Source organism: Copadichromis virginalis, linkage group LG9, assembly GCF_057382275.1.
Source record: "Copadichromis virginalis isolate Kocher_CV1m ecotype Utaka linkage group LG9, C_Virginalis_male_GT1.1, whole genome shotgun sequence".
NCBI lineage: Eukaryota > Metazoa > Chordata > Actinopteri > Cichliformes > Cichlidae > Copadichromis > Copadichromis virginalis.
Genome location: NC_140626.1, coordinates 20965480 through 20985263, shown reverse-complemented (window position 1 = coordinate 20985263; position 19784 = coordinate 20965480). Strand labels below are relative to the sequence as shown.

The 19784-nt window shown below is 42.2% G+C and overlaps 2 protein-coding genes across 7 annotated transcripts in view; one reads left to right on the top strand and one right to left on the bottom strand.

The window, feature by feature from the left end:
- Window positions 1-14855, top strand: part of smarcd3b (SWI/SNF related BAF chromatin remodeling complex subunit D3b) — a 64126-nt gene extending 49271 nt beyond the window's left edge. For all 5 annotated transcript variants that reach the window (XM_085468151.1, XM_085468153.1, XM_085468152.1 and 2 more), the window contains 7 exons: window positions 4453-4554; window positions 4846-5007; window positions 6521-6618; window positions 7099-7234; window positions 11534-11656; window positions 12082-12183; window positions 12277-14855. In XM_085468151.1, coding sequence (XP_085324277.1) covers window positions 4453-4554; window positions 4846-5007; window positions 6521-6618; window positions 7099-7234; window positions 11534-11656; window positions 12082-12183; window positions 12277-12330 — 777 coding nt within the window. In that variant the 3' untranslated portion in view covers window positions 12331-14855. The remainder of the gene's footprint in view (window positions 1-4452; window positions 4555-4845; window positions 5008-6520; window positions 6619-7098; window positions 7235-11533; window positions 11657-12081; window positions 12184-12276) is intronic.
- Window positions 14856-16981: 2126 nt separating this feature from the next.
- Window positions 16982-19784, bottom strand: part of chpf2 (chondroitin polymerizing factor 2) — a 7233-nt gene continuing 4430 nt past the window's right edge. For both annotated transcript variants that reach the window (XM_085468144.1, XM_085468143.1), the window contains one exon: window positions 16982-18752. In XM_085468144.1, coding sequence (XP_085324270.1) covers window positions 17478-18752 — 1275 coding nt within the window. In that variant the 3' untranslated portion in view covers window positions 16982-17477. The remainder of the gene's footprint in view (window positions 18753-19784) is intronic.

Here is a 19784-nt window from a genome sequence, read left to right as displayed (position 1 = left end):
CTGACACTTTAAATAAATCCTGCAGATTTTAAACTGATTGATTAATTCAATTTGAGCGATGTAATCTGGATAAATGGCAGCAAATCCAAACCAGAAGATATCTGATAACATTTGCTGTGAAAACGTTCTGTTAACTGAACCTCCTCAGTCTGCCCTAATACACTCCTTTCTGCTGGAGGCTGTTTGACATGTCATAGCAGGGTAAGCACAGGTGTATTTAACGTGTTATTCACACACACTTCGAGTTATAAAAGGCTAACTAAAAATGTCGAGCACTGCTATGATGAATCTACGTCAAATGTGGCAGCTACCAAAAATAAACACCTGACCGTGGTGGGTAACACTAGAGACCACAGTGTGTTGTGTGTCTCTACAAAACTTGTAGTAATAACTCAACCCTGTATAGTTATTACAAATCAATCAGTCAGTCGGTCAATCGGTGTTGCCCACCTGACAATAACATCAATTTAATGATGAAATGCAAAATTTTACCTTTTTATGATGAGATTTTCCAAGTTAAAGGCCCTCGGAGTTCATTTAAAAGTCAGTGCTTTTAATTAGCTTCATTGCTTTCAGCATATTTGAGCCCTCATAATTTCACGAGTACAGACGATACAAAACAAACACAAAAGACATTTACTCACAGTGTCACTATCCAAAAACAACAAAATCTTACTTTTGTTCACACAATTTGCACAGTTCTCACAATTTTCCTTCTACAACCAACTTTGTGCATCAGTACGGTGGGATACATCATAATTTCAATGCAAAAACTGCACCGATTTAATGTCTATGATGGAGGAGCAGAATCAAGCATTGGTACCCTTGATGTTTGATCTGTTTTCACTGGAGAAAACTTCAAAATTTGCTTTCTGAGCAAAATTTAAAGGGTCATATGATCATGTGGGATAGGTGTCTGATCAATACGAGTGAAATCAAACTAAAGGATAGCAGGCTTTTCTTATAGCCATGATTCCTTGTGTGTCAAAATAATATTCTAATTCACACTCACAGTGAATTCGCTACACAGTGATTTGTAGCTTGGAGGGTTTTTTATTTTATAGGTTAAAGAGCACCTCTAATAAAAACCTAATGATTTTTTGACTTTCTGTAATATAGTTAAGCTGTTAGTGAACCCAGCTCATTTACGTTCAGTAGCTGAAATGAAAACGCACAGAAAAGGATGGTCAGTTTGTACCTATGAGGCAACCAGGAAGTCAAGAAATAGTCCAGTGCACAACCCCTGAAAACCACAGCTCAGAGTTTCTTAGCTGCAGCGCAGTGTGTCGATAAGAAAACAGATTTGTTCAGCGTGCTGTCTGACAAATAAGCGTAAGCTTGGATTATGAACACAAACTTCTTTGGATCCTGTTTTCACGACCGCCTGTAACAATAAATCACTTTTTTTCATGTAAGACTTAATTTTAATTTCCTTATGTGGGAAAAATTCAGGGGTTTTTGTCCCTTAAAATGCAATGAAATGCATTCAAAGGATTCCACTAATTACTCCTTTGAACGTGACGGCATTGGAAAGTCAATAAAATGCAACAAATTAGTTTTTCTTTATTCATTTTTTATTGGTTTTTAAGTTGAAGTTGTCCAAATATGCACGTTCATTAAATTATTCTGGTTTAGTAACAATGCAAATAGATAAATACTCCCTTGTAGCACATTTGTAAATGATGAAACTAGAGCCTGAGGGCACTCTGGTGGGCAAACTATGCAACATCAACACTCAAAACACGGTTGAAGGATGTTTCTCTCGTCTTTTTGGAATTTATGTTATAAATGCTGATACTGATATATCTATCAGCATTTATAACTAATATCGGCCTGCTGATATATCAGTCACAGTGTAGATTCAATTTCCGATGAAACTCCACAAGGACTACAAGAACCCGTTGATTAATAATGATCACACAGTGCTTTTGCTTCGGGCTAAAGATGGAGAAGTTGCCAGCATCATTAAAGCAGCACATTTGATTGGCTGACAGGCCAGGTCACACCCCCAGGCATGTGTGGCTACACTAAGTGGGGGTTTTCTCTTCATAGCCGAGAGGCTTGCTGGACGAGGGTTTACAGTAAAAAGTGAGCAATTGCATCAGACGCTATATTTATAGACAGTGAAGCAAAGATAGCAAACACTGCAAAAATTTGAAATCCAAATTAGAAATGGGCTTGGGTTTTTTGTGGTTGGCATCTTTGACCGACTTTTCATGTGCCGGACCACGTATCATTAGAACGGCTTGTTTTTACCTTTATAAGAGGCTTAATGTGAGAAAAGCATCAGTCTAACTGTTGGCAAGACAGCTAATTCAAAGCTGAGGCAGTTTTCTGAAGTGAACTCTAATGCTGTTTAATCTTCTCAGCCAGTTTGGACAACGTTCACAGCAGAACAAAGGAAGGTCTTTGCTGTCCATTAGTCTTGGAAGCTCCACTGATTTGTGTGAGGCTTTTGTATGCGTAGCAGAAATCATTGAACCTTCCCCGTTCAGCCGTGCAGTCAGGGTCAGTGACGACCTCTTGGTCGTGCAGTCCAGAGATGTTCAGTGAAAATTTTCATCTTGTCACGTCTGGTTAAATCTCGTGGTACAATAAGCCCAGCTGACCTGCTGCTTTTCATATTCCCGTTGGGTGCATTCAAACTAAAACAGAGTGGCAGAGTGGATTGCCCTCTCTCTTCTTCTTTTGTGTAACAGCAGAAAGGAGATGGGTTTTTAAATTTTCCAACACACAAGGTTGTTTAAACATGCGAGAGCCGGAGAAAACAACTGCTTACTTATTAAAAACAACCATTAGCTGCCCTTCACTTTGTGTCCTCACATAACTTAAAAAACGTAAAAAAAAACACTTCAGGACTTTCAAAGTGAAAATTATGACTTCTCAAGGTTCCTCTTTTTAAGAGGGTGTTTTACCCAGGCGCCCAGGTGCTTCTGTTTGAATGACTTTCCATCAAAATAATTTTGTTTCTACCTTGAGGTACAATAAGCACGTAATGTGTTCTGAATCAGCCAGTGGTTGCAGGAAAACATCACTTTGGATTGCTTGCCAGGGTACTGCAAGACTGAGTGTTAAAGTGTTTTTCTTTTCTGAGTGGTTAAAGTAAAACAGAGATGTAAATACCATCAGAGGTTAGATGCGGAAGAGCTTCTGAAATGCAAAAACGACTTAAAGACAGAATAATATTGGGATAGTTGCATGTGACCAGGTGCTTATGGAATTTTTCTGCTAGCGATAGATGTTACTATGTCTCCAGAGGTTGATAATATTCACCCTTTCTGTCTTGTGCGTGGTTAGTTTGCAGATATTTAAGCTAACCTACTAAGTTAGTGCTTCTGTTAAAAAAAAACAACAACTTGCTGTTAGATGACCTAAACGCTGAAAACATCCTTGTTTTCTGCACATTTGCATTTGGGCCCCAATTGCATGCACCCACACAGGGCCGACAGCAGTTTTGCCCTTGGGGGCCCCGAAATGAGTTTTCTATGGGCAAACCCAGTGTGCACTACCCATAGAAAACTTATATGAGGCCCGTGTATGCTAGCCCATGTTTGACCCACGGCATAGCTTTGCCTTTTTGGACCCCCAAGAGGGAAATCTGTGGCCTGGCCAAAGAAAACCCTCCACTCCACTATCAGCATCGATGAGTTGCAAAAAAAAAAAAAATTCACCTTTACCTTGTTGTGAGGGGGAAACTGTCTGTAGAGGCCAAAACGGTAAACATGGAAACGTGTTTATTTCTTCTTTTGTGGCACAAGAAACTTTTGGAGACACCCTCAAGTGGTCACTAGAGGAACTGCAGTTTATGGCTCTTCAGTTTTCAGTTTTCACTACCCCACAAAATCATGCCTGAGGATGTGGCTTACAAGAGCTGTGGCTTAGGTAGAGTATGTCTGCTAATCTGAGGGTTGGTGGTTCGGTCCTCGGCTCCTCTAGTAAAACCATCCGTGGGCAAGATACTGAACCCCAGGTTGCCCCTGACACATTCATCAGTATGTGCGTGTTACAGTAAAAGTGCTTAGGTGTAATTTTCATAACATTTAATTCATTTAAATAGATTTAAAGGTCATCAGGTGATCTCCAGCCTTACTGCAGCACAGCTCGTGTCCTCTCTTAAACCAAAGCCAACGAGAGATTCTTTCCACCGCTTCTCACAGCCATCCTTTAACGATTTTCATGAAATCTGGACCATTAATTGGCATTGCACATGTTAACTTAATTCTTTTTTTTAAACTACATTATTTTCATTTCTTATGCCTACTAAAATCTGCTATTGTTATTTCAACTTCATGATGTAGAAGTCGGGGGGAATACTTCAGTCGTCTGGTAGTTTGATTTGTTTTGATATAGCTTTATTAGTCCCACAAGGGGAAATTTCATAAGGCTGCCGATGATTAATAAACCAGCTGAGTTTGGTTTGGTCAAACTGTGGCCTTCTCTTTGCTCTTTCAGTGGCACCGCACGCCCACCACCCAGGAGACGGACGGCTTCCAGGTGAAGCGGCCAGGAGACGTGAGCGTGCGCTGCACTCTGCTGCTGATGCTGGAATACCAGGTGAGAGCGGCACGCCGTCTCGCTTCGATGCCCATAAATAGTCCGTTACTACGCCGTGACTAATCCGTGCCTTGAAATCAGCTGTTGTAGTGACAACCTGCAGGCCTCACATTGCCGATAAACACCGGCCTGCACAAACATTACAGTCCATGTAAGACGCCATTTAAACCTGACATCTGTTTCCAAGCCGGAGAAATACGATAAGGGTGAATGATGTGATGGAGCTGATGTAAAGCCCCTGATGTGGGCGGCTGTAGAAAGTGCTGTAATGTGATTATGTTGTCTCCGCAGCCTCCCCAGTTTAAGCTGGACCCTCGCCTGGCTCGCCTGCTCGGTATTCACACTCAGACTCGCTCCTGCATCATCCAGGCCCTCTGGCAGTACGTGAAGACCAACAAGCTGCAGGACTCGCATGACAAGGAGTACATCAACTGTGACAAGTATTTCCAACAGGTGTGGACTCCTGCTGTTGCTGAAAATATGATCGCACCAGGGCAAGATGAGCAGTATGTATATAAACTCCACCAAAGCAGGAGTCTTATCTTACAGTTTTGCGGAAAGGGATTTGGATCAGCACCATAATTGAACTGCTTCCTCCTCTGCGTGCGCTCTCATAGTTTCATAAAATCTGGCTCAGTAGCTTCTGGGTAGTCAAACAGCAGCGATCACATACCTCCACCTCAGCTCTCGCTTTGGCAGAGGAACAAATGAGCGCTCCATATTTTTATTCTTAGATACTACGAAAGTAGCTTTTCCATGTGTTCCCCTTTCTCTGACATTATGTTTAGTGTTAGCTTTCGTGTCTCTGTCATAGGTAGGGTTATTCTGGTTTGCTTTTAAAGCTAGTTTTCCTCATGTGTCTTATGTTGCTTTTACTTCCTGTTCCTGTTTTACTTCTGGTTTTCCTTTTTTCCCTTTTGTGGGATCATGTGTTTTCCAACCATGCATTCCTGCGCTTTGTTTTATGGTTTGGGCTTTTTTTCCAGTTGTTCTGGACTAACTCTAGACTTTGGATTTGTTGGTTCTTTTAATAAGGCTCATATTTAGTCTGTTCCATGTTAGCTCTATGTCTGTCGGTGGAGTATCACGAGCTATGACATCATACAGAGCCAAGAGTAGAAAAAAGTAGTAGCTTTGTTGCAAAGTGGAAAAATTTAGGAACCACAGCATTAACATCAGCACAAGAACTGTGTGCCGAGCGCTTCATGGCATAGGTTTTCCTGCCCTCATCATAATATGTTCTACTTTTTTTTCTGGCAGCCTGATTTCAACTTAGTAACTCAACATTTCAAGTTACTTCCTCAATTTCATGTTATTTTCTTATAGGTTTGTAATAGTAACCCCGAATTTTCCCTTCTGGTTGGCATAAAATTTTCAAAACAAGGTTCCAGACCTCCTGGACACAGCTTTCTGTGTCCGCAACTCCATTGCGGACACAGAAAGCTGGAGACCCAGTAGCCGACTAATAAATCAATTAAGCTCCAGTGAAGGGAAATCTTATTGTTTCACCTCACCTACATATTTTGGACAACTCTGTGCTTCCAGCTTTGTGGGAACAGTTTGAGAAAGGTCCCTGTCTGTTCCAGCATCACTGAGACGGTGCACAAAGTCCGTAAAGGTACGGTTGGATGAGTTTGGTGTAGAAATACTTGACTGGCCTGCACAGAGCCCACCTTTGAGATGAATTAGAATGGAGTCTGGAAGCCAGGCTCTCTGGTCCAACACCACTGTCTGACCTCACAAATGCTCTTCTGGATGAAATTTCCACCGGCTTCCTAAAAGAGTGGACACATGTACTGACAGATATAGCTGCAAAGGGAGCACCAATTTAGAGCGAGATGTCATAAAAGTTCCTGTATGTGTAATGTGTAGGTGGTCCAACGCTTCGGTCTGTCTCGTGTATGTCAGAAAATAAGGAAGAAGCATAACCGGTTCACTTTAAAAGGAAAGTTATTTTTATTTTTAGATTTTTGACTGCCCTCGGCTGAAGTTCTCTGAGATCCCTCAGCGCCTCACCAACCTCCTCCTGCCCCCTGACCCCATCGTCATCAACCACGTTATCAGGTAGATTTCCCCCCTGTATGAAATATGCATCACAGAAGATAAATAACACAACCAAGTACTAACTGAGAAGCATCTTTACACCAGGCTTTGCATATTTATCCTTGCATTAGTACAGGAAAGATGCTATTTAAAGAGATATTAAATTCAAATAGCTTTACAGTATGAAAATGTGTTTACCTTGAAACCTTCTACTGGCTTTTTCATTATAAATAAATTAAGCACGGCATCATTTACCATTTTTTAAAAAAGAATATTTTAAGGCCAAACAATGTTGAACCATTACTGGGTGAGTTCACACCAGAGTAATGGGATGTGTGATGCAAGCTTATTATGGGAGGTTATTGTTTTCTACACAAAAGAAAAATAAGAAAATAAACTCTTAATTTGGGAAATGTGTTGAACGGACTTGAGGACTCCCAAGTGGATTTATTGAAAGCTTCCTCTTTTTAAAGATGTGTCTCACTTCACATTTTCTTTCAGCGTGGATCCCAACGACCAGAAGAAGACGGCCTGCTACGACATTGACGTGGAGGTGGACGACCCCCTGAAGAGCCAGATGAGCAGCTTCCTCCTCTCCACCGCCAACCAGCAGGAAATTGCCTCACTCGACAACAAGGTGAGATCACCATCGTCGCAGAATACTCTTTCTCTGTATAGCACACGTCTTCTTTCGTGTTACACACTGTGGTTGAAGTTTGGGAATAATTCACTTTTAAGCTAACAAAGAGAACGGTTTTATTGTTGCAGTAGTTTGTTTGCTGTGGACTTCTCACCCAGCTGTGATAAGCGCGAAGGCTGTTATTTATATTTTTCTGACAGATTTTAACTTTATAGCCGACATTGTTGTTGGAGCTGAGCAGGAAGGAAGGGTGGGACAAATAACCAGAAATACACGTGACAGAAAACACACTGAGAACATGTACTGCTGCTCGAGACCCAGTTTTCTTTGTCTTTTACAATATTTTGTCCAGCTTAAAGCCATTTTATATATTACTGTGCAAAAGCCTTGAGTCACCCCTCGTTTCCTTTATTTTGAAAAATGGAAATTTGTGCAGGGATTTATTGAAACGTGCACACACTTTTTTATTCTTACAGCTTCTTCTTTTGTCCTCCACTTGTCCAGTTTCTTAAATTTTCTTTACATTTTCAGCTAATCCTATTTTATGCCTGTCAAGCTGTGGTATCTCTGGCATTTTTGTAGATGCAGCTCAAGAAATGGAAACAAAATATGTCTTTTTATGACAAGCCGCTCATTTAAAATGGACTTTTTGCTCAGTTGTCTGTTATGGGTAGACACAAAATCAGTAAATTTTGGTGCCTTTTTGTGCTTGAATGGTTCATAAGTCGGTGTTAAGTGGCTGAACAAGGGAAAGAAATTCCTATGAAAAAGCTCAGGTACAAGAACTGGACTGAAACTGGGTGAAATGGCAGTAAATGCCTGAAGAAAAACCTTTGAAAGACTTGAAAGCTGGAGAGCTTTTCCTCGAGACTACTTTAAACATTATAAGAAAGTCTGGCTCCTTAGAAGTAAAGTACCAAGAAATTATAGGTGAGTCAAGTCTTTTGCACAGTTGTTGTATCTTAATAATAGCAGAGAACCTATTTCTGAACTTCTGAGAATACTCTTGATACTACATGATGCAAGTCTTGCAAACGGCATTTCCATTAACACAGTTGATTTCTTGTGTTCAAGCTTCCTCCTACAGTCCAAACGCATACTTTAGGTAAAATGATTTTTCTAAACTGGCCGTGTGGATTGGTCACCTGTCCACGGTGTATCTAACTTCCTGCTCAGTGACAGCTGTTACGATACTCTCCCGCTCCTCAGCGACCCTGAAACAGACAAGCTATTAATGAGATGGATGGATGGATCAATTTCCGTGTTCACCTAATTAAATTCGCCATTTTTCTAATACCAAGTAGAGTGTCAGAAGACATACCAGTGAGAGAATGATCAAATACAGGCCCGAGTCAGCACGAGTCGGTATGTTTTTATGTAAAATAATTAGAGATGGACCGATCCGATATTACGTATCGGTATCGGTCCGATACTGACCTAAATTACTGGATCGGATATCGGAGAAAAATAAAAAATGTAATCCGATCCATTAAATATCACGAAAGCACCTCACAAAACTTGCAACACGCCGTAACTCACCTCAGAACGTATGCATCACGTGATAGAGCAGCTGTGGCATGCAGGACCTGTCGGTGGTCTGGATAGCATGTGGAGCTTCGCTAGCAACCTGGCATTTCATCTCCGACAAAGTTATCCCCGAGAGAAGTAAAGCAAGTGTGTAAGTCCATCTCTGAATGTTTGTAAAGCATTCCCACGTTAAGCTTAACAAGCGACTGCCTCTCGCTCTCCGGCTGCTACTTCAATCATGAAACTGCTTAAATCAGCTGATCGGCTTTTCTGTCGCGAGTCTGTCTCTCGTTTGTTTTTGGTCCACTTTGCGCCAGAAAGAGGAAACCAGCGGCTGAACAACAGCAGCACGTTTAAGCTTGATAAGCTGTTGTTAGAATGTATTTAATATTACTTTCTACTCCAGGATCTTTTTCTACGTAGCTGACGGCTGGTAACTGTGCAGGGGCGGATCTAGCAAAGTTTAGCCAGGGGGGCCGATAGGGCATTAACTGGGAAAAGGGGGCACAAAGACATACTTTTCTTTCTTATTCTCATTTAAAATGTCTAGCTTTTAATAAATAATTATCTGACACCCAAAGTTTTAATTTGATGTAAAATGAATAGAAGTCAATTACTGTATATAGTGACTATTAAGTCTAATATATATACCCTAGTAAGCTATAGTACTTTTTACTTTGGGAAGGTACCATCTGTGCAGTCTGCAATTTTGTTGAAGAAAGATGTTGAATCTATTTAATATTTCTTGAAAAATAATTGATTTCTGTGCATTTTTTTTCACACTGCATCAAATTAAGGTTGATTACGTCGATTAAGCATCATGAGGTGGCGCGTGAGGGGTGGTTCCCTATTTTTTATTTATTTAATTTTGTTGTTGCTGGGAGTTGGAACCCTATTAGTTAGGTTGCTTAATATTTACGCTAAGTACTCTTTAAAATACCAGAATAGGGAGGATGGTGTAGGTTTAAGTTTATTAGATTGATCAGTATTGCTGAACTATGAAATATTTTTTTTGTATACAGGTATAACAGAATAGCTTTAGTGTAGTTGTTGTTTTAAACTTGAGTATGAACTTATACAAAATGCAGCAAGATATTTTAAAAAACAGTTTTGTTGATTAAAAAACACTATATCGGATTCATATCGGTATCGGCAGATATCCAAATTTATGATATCGGTATCGGACATAAAAAAGTGGTATCGTGCCATCTCTAAAAATAATCAATTAAAGTGACCTGTAAAAGCACTGAAGGATGGATAATCATGAATAATGAGTTAACTCCCTGGTGTCACATGTTTCTGTAGCAGGAAGAAAATATAAATATTTATGACCTTGATATTAAAATTCAACACTTTTATCAACATTTAAAACCTGCTTTGTTTTCAGAGTTATGGTTCTCATTTTACCTTACTTAACATTTTGACCTTTAAAGCGTAAAAATACTCTCACGTTTGTCTGTGATGGCTCGAAAGCTAACCATAACTCCAAATATAGGCAACAATAAATTTGGGGAAATGAATAGAAAAACCATCCCCACTGACACACATTAAAAACTACTCACGTTTCCCCAAAAAGTCCGAAAAGATGGATGAAGCTTCTGGGTGTGAAAAGTGAAGGTGCTTAAATCTTCATTCTTCCTAATGAGCAGCAGGGGGCGACTCCTCTGACTGCACAAAATAGTCAAATTGCAGAGAAGTCAGTGTTATTTCCCACTTGATCTGTGGTCTCAGTAAACACCTTCCACACAAGTTTATGGGCTCAATCGCAGGTTGCAGACCAGATTGAACTTTGTGTGGTTTTATTTTGAAAAACTACGGTCCCCGTTAGAGTGAAACGACGACTAACTTGGGACCCTGTGAGTCCAGAGCGTGCAGTGTTCGGAAAGATGGTTAACGCTAGGAACACTCAACTTGAGACTTAACAAATGAACACTACCTCCATCCTTTGTGTGTATTTTTTCTTACATCACGAGCCACCTTCATACACCAAAGTACCTTTAAACTCACCAGAAATTTGGTTAAAATAGTGAATTTTAAAAAGATAAGAAAATGTGTAAAATCCTTCGCCTTTATCAGGTGTTTAGATTCCCTCGGTTTTATATTTGATCAATAAAATTCAAGAAAACTTGTAATACAAGAGAATACCTGTCAGCATGTCACGAGTCAGTTGAGGCAGATCAGTGAAAATTTACCCTACTCGCTTTTCCAGGTGGGTTAGACTTCGGGATCTTTATATGCAGAGCCTGCCACGACAGAAACAAATGCTGGGATTTTGTTCCCTCCCGCTCTTTGTCATGGTCAGATTTTTTTTTTTCTCAGGCAAACTTATTTGTTCTCAACTTTCCCCCACATTTTATGGTCCTTCACATTTATTCCCAGGACATTGCTGTCATCTGTGAGTTCTTGCAACGAGGAGATGATAAATCACTGAAAAATTCAAAAATTGCGACAAAAAAAGTAGCCAGAAACGCACAGGAGGAATTGACTGAATAAGCCAATCACAGTAGAGTACAGGCTCTATAACATTTCCAGCCTACGGCGTAGATTTGACACAGAAGTTTAAGTCTGCTGTTAGCCTCTGTGCTGCTGAGGTCGGCAGCTTCGGATCAGAAGTCTCCGTCCTCCTCCCACTGTTAGATAAAGTCAGTTTTCCTGAGATATTTTGCTTTTCCTGCTAGATATTGTATCATTTTCACAGGATAATTGCAGCGTCAAATGAACAAACAGCAACAGCGCTGTGACGTGTGTGATGTGTGTGTTTCCGTTCAGATCCATGAGACCATCGAGTCCATCAATCAGCTGAAGATCCAGAGGGATTTCATGCTGAGTTTCTCCAGAGATCCCAAGGGCTACATCCAGGACTGGCTCAAATCCCAGAGCCGAGACTTTAAGGTTGCACACTTCTTTTCATATCTATCAAGCCTGCATGTTAGCCGACAGACGTCCTGTGGATGTTGAATGAAAGTGGAAAATAAAAAGCAGAAGAATTCATTAATGAAAATGAAAGAAACTAAAGGGGGCGGGGGGTCATTTAATAGTGATGATTTGTCTTTGGCTGACATTTTAATTGCACTAATGAGTATTCATTTGCTTTATTCAATTAATAACTATAATTACTGTTTAGCAATAAATGCACAAACTAAAAGCCCAAACCCAGCTGGAGTGCCCTCAAGGCTTCAGTTTGGCAGTTTTTGAGATGAACTATCGGGAGAACAAGCGGCTCGATCGCTGCCCGCTGCAGACTTCATAGATTATTTTGTTAATTAATGCTAAAAATAGACCTGCTTGTAACGGCTTCGTCATCTCTTCGGCCGCAGTTAATGACAGACGTGGTGGGGAACCCTGAAGAGGAGCGGAGGGCGGCGTTCTACCACGAACCCTGGTCCCAAGAGGCCGTCAGCCGCTATTTCTACTGCAAGGTGACTTGCGGACACCTTTACCTGCAAGCTCTGCTTCCATATGTTCGCATGACAGCAGTCAGATTTATCTCCTTCTGCTCTTCCCCGTGACAGATCCAGCAGAGGAGACAGGAGCTGGAACAGGCCTTAGCGGTCCGCAACACCTAAACAAAAGAGGCCCTCCTGGATTCCTGAGTCTGATTTCAGAGAGTGTGTGTGTGTGTGTGTGTGTGTGTGTGTGTGTGTGTGTGTGTGTGTGAGGTCATTGCTGATGTCTGGTGATTCCTTAAACCTCTACAGTCTAAAGGAGGCTTCATCTCAGAGGTGACTAATCAATTTCATAGCTGTGTTTTGAAGTGTAATCAGAGGAGGGGTTCACCAGACAGCAGCAGCGTACTGTGGTCCCCCATCTCCTCCACGTCCCGTGTTAGCGCAGGACTGCGAAGGCATCGCGGTTGAAAGCGTGGATTCATCCCCTCGGAGGACGACGCCAGTTTCCGCTCTGTAAATAAACGTCACTAGAAAAGCTCCTTCTCGACCAGCTGCTCGCACGCCACTGTGTTTTCGGATTCTCGTCTCAAGACTGTGCAGTGACAAACGCTCATGACGTAACCCGCTGACACAGTCAGAGCCCCGCGGCTGCTCTGGATGAGTCTTTATTTTGTTTTCGTATTCTTTTTGGAGAGAGTGCTTTTCCTTTGTCCTCGTTAGGGGGAGAGCGTGCTCCAATTGTCGATTAATTACACCAGCAAAGTCGCGACGACAGCGTGACGCACCGGGTGGTTGCACAGGATGCTGCACGTAAACCAGAGGTGTGGATAGAAAAAAAAAAGAATAGAAAAAAAAAAAGACTTCTTTTTACAGTAAATTAACCAAACTGAAGTATTATGACATTATCAGCTCCATCTGTTTATACTGTAGTAAGAATAAGTGTTTCGATGAAGGGAAAAAAAACAAACAGTATTGATCCTGAACATAATAATCATAGAGAAACAGATACGCCTCTAAATGTTCCGTCACTCACTGCCTCTTTGTCGCGTCGTACTTTTTGCCCGTTAGCGTCCCGAAGGTTTTACCAAAGGTTGCAGCGAGAAGAGAGAGCGATCACTGAAACAGACGTTGGCAAAATCCCAGACCTGGGTTTAACAGAAACGACTGAATAAATCCAAACACGCCAGAGTATTTTAAAAAAAAGTGCTCCCAAAAGCTTTCCTTAACTCTTGAACTCTTGCATCAGTGAACTTTTAAGCTCAGCTCTGTGGATTTTTGTCTATTTCTGCATTTTTTTATGTTACAAACACACGCATTTAAAAAAAAAAAAGAGAGAAATGAATTTCTTTTCTACAGATGTGAATGTAAATATGTTTTTTTTTTCTTCCCCTTAAGAGGGCCAGCTGTACAGTATACGACAGACTATCTGTGTGTGCGCGTGTGTGTGCGAGCGTGTGTGTGTGTTTGTTTTGGAGGATTTCGGGAGGGGGTGTTGCAGTATGGGAGCTCCATGAGTTTTGAGTTAGTAGGGCAGGAATGTTAGTGTTCTTCTGTGTACTATCTTGGGTTCGGGATGATTTATTTTAGGTCTATCCTGTGTGCATCGTGGGAGCTGGAAGCTGCAACAGAGAGAGAGCCCTCCCTTGCGCTGAGTCTCAGTAGCTGTAACTCGTGATATAATCTGCACCGTTCTCATGTTACACCTGTTTTGTTTTGTTATTGTTTTTTTAAATGACACATGAGTTGTATGTATATGTTGTAATGTCAGGATGGAGGATTTTCTTCTCTGCAGTTTCTAGATTGGGTGGGTTGGGGGGGGGGGGGACTTCTTTGCACTGTGCTGTAACTCTTTGTCGGGACTCTCTTCGTCACGGTTGAGACCCCTTTTATCATCCCAGCGTACTCAAAAAGGCAATTGGACGATTTCACGATGACCTATGCATGCTCCATGGACGTTCACTATCACTATCACACCTTGCGAGACGGTCTGTGTAAATATGAAAAGCTGGCATACCAGTGTGTGTGTGTGTGAGAGTGTGTGTGACGAGAGCGAGACCTGTCACATTTGTTGAAATGCCTTCTGAAAACCTTTTTTGCCAAAAAAAAAAACTACAAAAAAATCCAACATACCCTACCAGCAACTAACTGTAGGTGTGACTTTTCTGAGCGTGTTTTTGTTACTAGGACTAAATTATAACTGCACTCTTTAGAGGAGAAAAAGTAGTCATAGGTAGTATCTCGGTCCTGTGTCTGACCCAGTGATTTTTTTTTTTTAAATTTTATTATTATTATGATTTTGTTTTTCTTTGTATGGATGGCCGAGGCCTTCACGTTGCTGTTCACTAGCACCCTCTTGTGGAGGAATCTACGAGCTGCAGCTCCTCGGCTTCAAGCGGCGTCTGATAAAAGTGTTAACAAACTGCTGTGTCTTCTGTCACTAAACCCTGGTGTGCTGTTGACATGTCTGTCTCGATCCGTGCATGTGTTCCCGAAGAGCGGGAGCTGCTCTTTTTCTCTGTTTACACTGTTGTCAGAGGGTCGCCGACAGGAAGGTTATAGTATACATAATGCTGTATATCTGTAAAGAGCAAATCTTGTTTGGTGATTACATACTACAGAAAAAAAAAAGGGAAAACAGCTGTGACACTGCGAGACAGCCTGGATGTAAATAAAGAAGCGCTTGCCAAAGTTTGTAAATGACATGAGATCTAATGTGTCTTTTTTTTTAACAACTTCATTCACACTCAGTTGACACTTAACCTAACATGGATGTCTTTGGACTGAAGGAGGAAGACGGAGTACCAGGAGAGCAGGGAAACTCCACACTGAAAGGTGCTGGAAACCTTCCTCAGAGTTTGGTCCATGGTTACATGACAGCATCACACAGGTGCTGCACAGCCATGATCAGAATCTCCTGACCCCACCACATCCTTGATCTGGTGACTAGAGCTCATTTGAGTGCAGTGAAACAAAAGTTACTTAGTGAGATGAGTTTAGCATGTGACTCTGTAAAGCTCTCAGACTTTAGGGTTTTACTTAAACGTTTAATTATAGAAATAGCTTTTTGGAGTTAGAAGAAAAGTCTTCAACTCTGTGGTCCATCTGCAGTTTTTTGGCTCAAAGATAAGTGAAACCGTATCGGTTACACTGCGTAGAAACTCAGACTCATTGGTTTGGAGACAAAGGCTGAGATGTTTTGGGCATGAGGAGAGGGATAGTGGATATATCAGAGAAAGGATGTTGAATATGGAGCTACCAGGTGGGAAGAAAATAGGAAGACCACAGAGAAGGTTCACGGATGTAGTGAAAGGACATGGAGAGAGCTGCGGGCTACAGTGAGATGGAGGCAGAAGATCTGCCGTGGCGACTCCCAGAGGTAAACATCAGGAAGAAGATGATTAGGCAAAGAGTTTGTATAAAAGACAAAACTTGCCTTTTAATCATCTGGACTTTCCTTGAACTTTAATCATTATTATTAACATTTTTAAAAGCTAATGGGTAAATATGAAGCGACGCAAAGCTGCCACAGCCTGGTGAGGAGGGATGTGACTACATGACAAAGATGGGCTGAGAGGCAAAACAAAACATTGCACTGTAGTCATTTTGTTGATGGGTAGAAGACCAAATTTCACCTGAATTCAAAATTTTATTAATTTCCCAGCTTGCAGTTGAAGAAAGTGCCTTCCGCTGGGTTTGTGACTTTTTTTCCCAATGATCAGGTTTAGCTGCTGAGTTATTTAAATGTAATTTTTGGCCCTTTGAGCAACTCAAGCTGAGTGCCATTAAGTTCTATTATATTCAATAGAAGGCTGACATCTCTACAGGTGATACATCCAAAATGGAAAGAACTCTAAACTACAGGGCAGAGGAGAAAGGCATGGATTATATGTTAGGGTTAAGTGTCCTTTTAATACTGGCTTAGTGAACAGCAGAGTGATTCTGTATTGTGTGAACTCCTTTGCTTTTCACCCCTGCAATCAAACACTAGCTAATGCACACGTGATCACAGGGAATCCAGTCTCCGTGAGCTCTGTCATTGTAAAAGCCTTTTGAATTTTTCAGTTTCTTCAATTAGCTGCAGAATAAAGCGGGGTGGGAGGAATGCACAGCCCTGCCGTACACTCTGGCTTTGTGCCCTGCCTCATTGGTGGGTTTCGTTTCTTCCATGAGCCAGGCGCTCCTCAGAGGTGGCACACAGGCCTTTTATTGTTCACTGGCCTCACCACGAGGAAGCAGGTGGAGGCGCTTCCAACGGGGAGCTGCAGCAGTGGCTGTAATGCTGACTGCAGCTTTGCTCCCGTCTCAGAAAGAGCTCCTTTAACTCTGCTGCTTCTCTGTTCTCCCGAGCCGACAGGAGAAAGGTGAGTGAAGTAAGCCTTTCAGACCGTTTAACCACCGCCATGTCAAGGTTAACCACCTCAGCCGCTGCAGACCCCGACCCTCCCTCCGGGCACTGAGTTCACCCCCCCCCCCCAAAAAAAAAAAAAAAAAGATGTGCATGCAGAACGCTTGCCAAAACTCAAGGAGGCCCGGGCAGGGGTGGAGATTCACTGACTTAATGCGACGAGCAGGCAGCTTTGGAACAAACTGTTCACTGCCTCTGGGGCTCTCTGTAACGCAGCTTTTGGGAAAACTGAGAACACTACAAGACGCATTATTGTGAATGTGAACACACCATCTTTACTGACCACAGAATCTTTTCTGGCTTTTCTTCAGCTCTGCCAAGCAGACAACAGATACCTCCAGGAATAACTGTCCAAGCACGCTGCGTTTTGACTAATGAGACTGAGCCTTTTACACTGTGAGCTTGAATGAATGAAGCAACAACTCTGAGCAGAAGTATCACTCTTTAATACCTCTTAAAGAGCACAAAGTTTAAAGAAAAGGCAGCTTGTTTCAGTATTACTTAAAAAATCCTCACAAAAGGAAGACTTATGGCTCAAGTTTTTTCCCCCTCTTATTCATTTCTAACAATAAAGGCTTGTGTTAATTTATTATTGTCTTTAAAAAAAACAAAAGAAAAAAAAGGGGGGGCTATAAATATTGTTGTTCGACCGGAATACAAGTAACGGCTTCTCAAAGTGACGTTAACATCAGTAATGGTTCAACAGGTCTGGACAAGACAGGTTTAAAGTTACACAGTCATAAGTCAGAGGGTTTATTTGCAGCTGCTGGAGTGTCAAAAACAGTCCTGACTTCTTTCCACCTTGTTCAGGGGTGAGAATTTCAGTGTGTGGATGCAAGAAGTACCACGTTTAAAAAAAGAAAGAAAGAAAGGAAACAAAAATCACATTCAGTGTCCTTCAGTCCAAGCTCTATGTGCTCTATGTGCTGTTGGCCTGCTCTTGCTCAAACAGAGCCATGGCTAGATGCGAGCGTGACCCCAGACCCTCCAGGTTGCTGAGAACACAGCGGTGGTAGATGTCCTCGCTGAAGCGGGGATTGCACGTCCGCCGCACGTATTTCTGAATCAGCGCCGGCTCTACTGCTCTGAACACATGCAGGCCCGAGTAACGGACAAAGATGTCGTACACGTCCATGCTTTCCAGGAGCTCCTCGTTATCCAGGATGTCGGCAGCCATCTTCGTCCGTGCGGTCATGTAGTCGGCGTTGTAAAAGCAGGCCTCGTCGAAGACGTGCCGGTCAAAGTGGCCGTCTCGCAGTGACTCCGAAGCAGCGGAGGAGGAGGCAGCAGAGGGCTGCTGGTCACGGTAGAGGACGGCTGGGTTGTACTCCTGGAAGTGGATGGGGAAGAAGACTTGCCAATTGCTGATGGAATTCATTCTGCAGCGGTTCAGGAAGTCAGCGTTGACCTCTGTCCAAACGCTGGCCAGGAAAAATAGTGTGTCCACCGGGTGCTTCTTGGAGATGATGTCCATTAGCTTGACCTGCGAGGGCACCTCGGTCTTCACACTGATCCAGGGGATCTTCACGTCTCCGTAGCGTTTCTCCACTTCCCCAATCATAGCCTTGACGCCAGCAAACACGTCAGTCTGACTGACTCTCTGTGCATCGAAAGGATCGTAGATGAACAAGAACGTGAGTAAAACATTGTCATGGGTGTCCAGAGTGTTCATCACGTACATGTCCAGGAAGTTCCCAACATAGTCCTGATCCTGGGCGGTGACAGGCAGGATGACCTGCACCCGTGTCGCTTCTGTCACATAAGGCATGGGAATAATCTCAACTGAACTTAGAGGTCGCAGCAGGTTGACTCGTTTGGCAATGACCTGGCTGTGGCCTTTCTGGGTGTAGGCCTCCAGCGCGAGGTCCAGTATATACTCCATACCACGTGTGGGATCAAAGCGACGGTACCCATTAAGCAGACGCCTCTTGCGGAACCGTAGCTGTGGCTGGTAGCGCTCGTTGAGACGCTCGACCGCAATCTCTAGAATTGCATTGACGTCTGCGCGGTTGACACCTCTCAACTCACATTTGGGGGAGCCATCGACGCAGGAGTAAATGTGCTCTTCCGTAAAGTACTCCCAGTTTATGACCTCAAAACGCGTCCTGGGTTTGAAGGGAGGGTTGATTCCTATCGGCCACGTCACTCCAGCCTTGCCCTCTGGTGTCAGGTCACTCAGGTTACTGATCTGCATCTGATGAGTGCACACAAAAATTTGAAATGCATCAGAGGTGTCTAGCAATATGTCACCTACAGCCAAAATGCAGGAGATAAGAGCTTCAAAATTCTCAAAATATAAATGAAACATTCTTCCTTTATTAGCAGAGCATACAGGAAAAGAATTCACAGCAACCCAACTATCACTAAAGATAATCAACATAACTGACAGGTGACACAGATCATGTAAATGTTAATTAAAAGTGTGCTTCATGACATAACCTGATATGTTTAACATCCTCAGTGACAGGCTGTTAAACCCACAGGGGAACGCTGTATTGTTGTGATAAAACCTGCTTCCTATAAACTTGTTGTCTTGCGTGAGGAATGTAGGGAGTTAGACTGGATCATTTCTCCAGCAAAAGAGAAAACACGAGTTGACAAGATGAGCAACTAACATCTATTTATGTCCTTTGAAAATGCAGCCCCTTTCCCCCGTGGTTCTTTTATATGACCTGCAGAAAAGAAGATGGTAAGAACATGTTGGGCAAAGTATCTAAGATGGGCAGACACTTGTCATCAACATCCATCATGAAATTATTAAATAGCCTTGTCTAAGCCAAGTCTTTTTACGGCCCTTCCCTCACAGTTTTTTCCATCACAGTCGAGCGAAGTTGATTTGGAAAAGGATGTCACAGGTCATTTTTTTGATTATCCATCTGATTAAGGAAGAGAAACAGGGAGGAAATGCCAAATTACACAATAACCGAACTGAAAACAGTTTATGGAGTGATGAATCCAAATTTGACATTTTTGGTTTAAATCATTGTCAATATATACAGACTGCATTTCAGCCAGTGGTGTTGGAGATCATGTCAAATCATGAACACAAAAAAGTACCATCAGGTTTTGATCCACCATACAGTATCATGTGGAAAATATCTAATTGGCAGCAGTTTGGGTTTTTCAGCATGACCATGATTCCAACCACACTGTAATTGAATTAAAAGCATTAAAAGCCATTAGAATTGTACAAACTCTGTTTTTGCCTTATACTATATTTCCATGT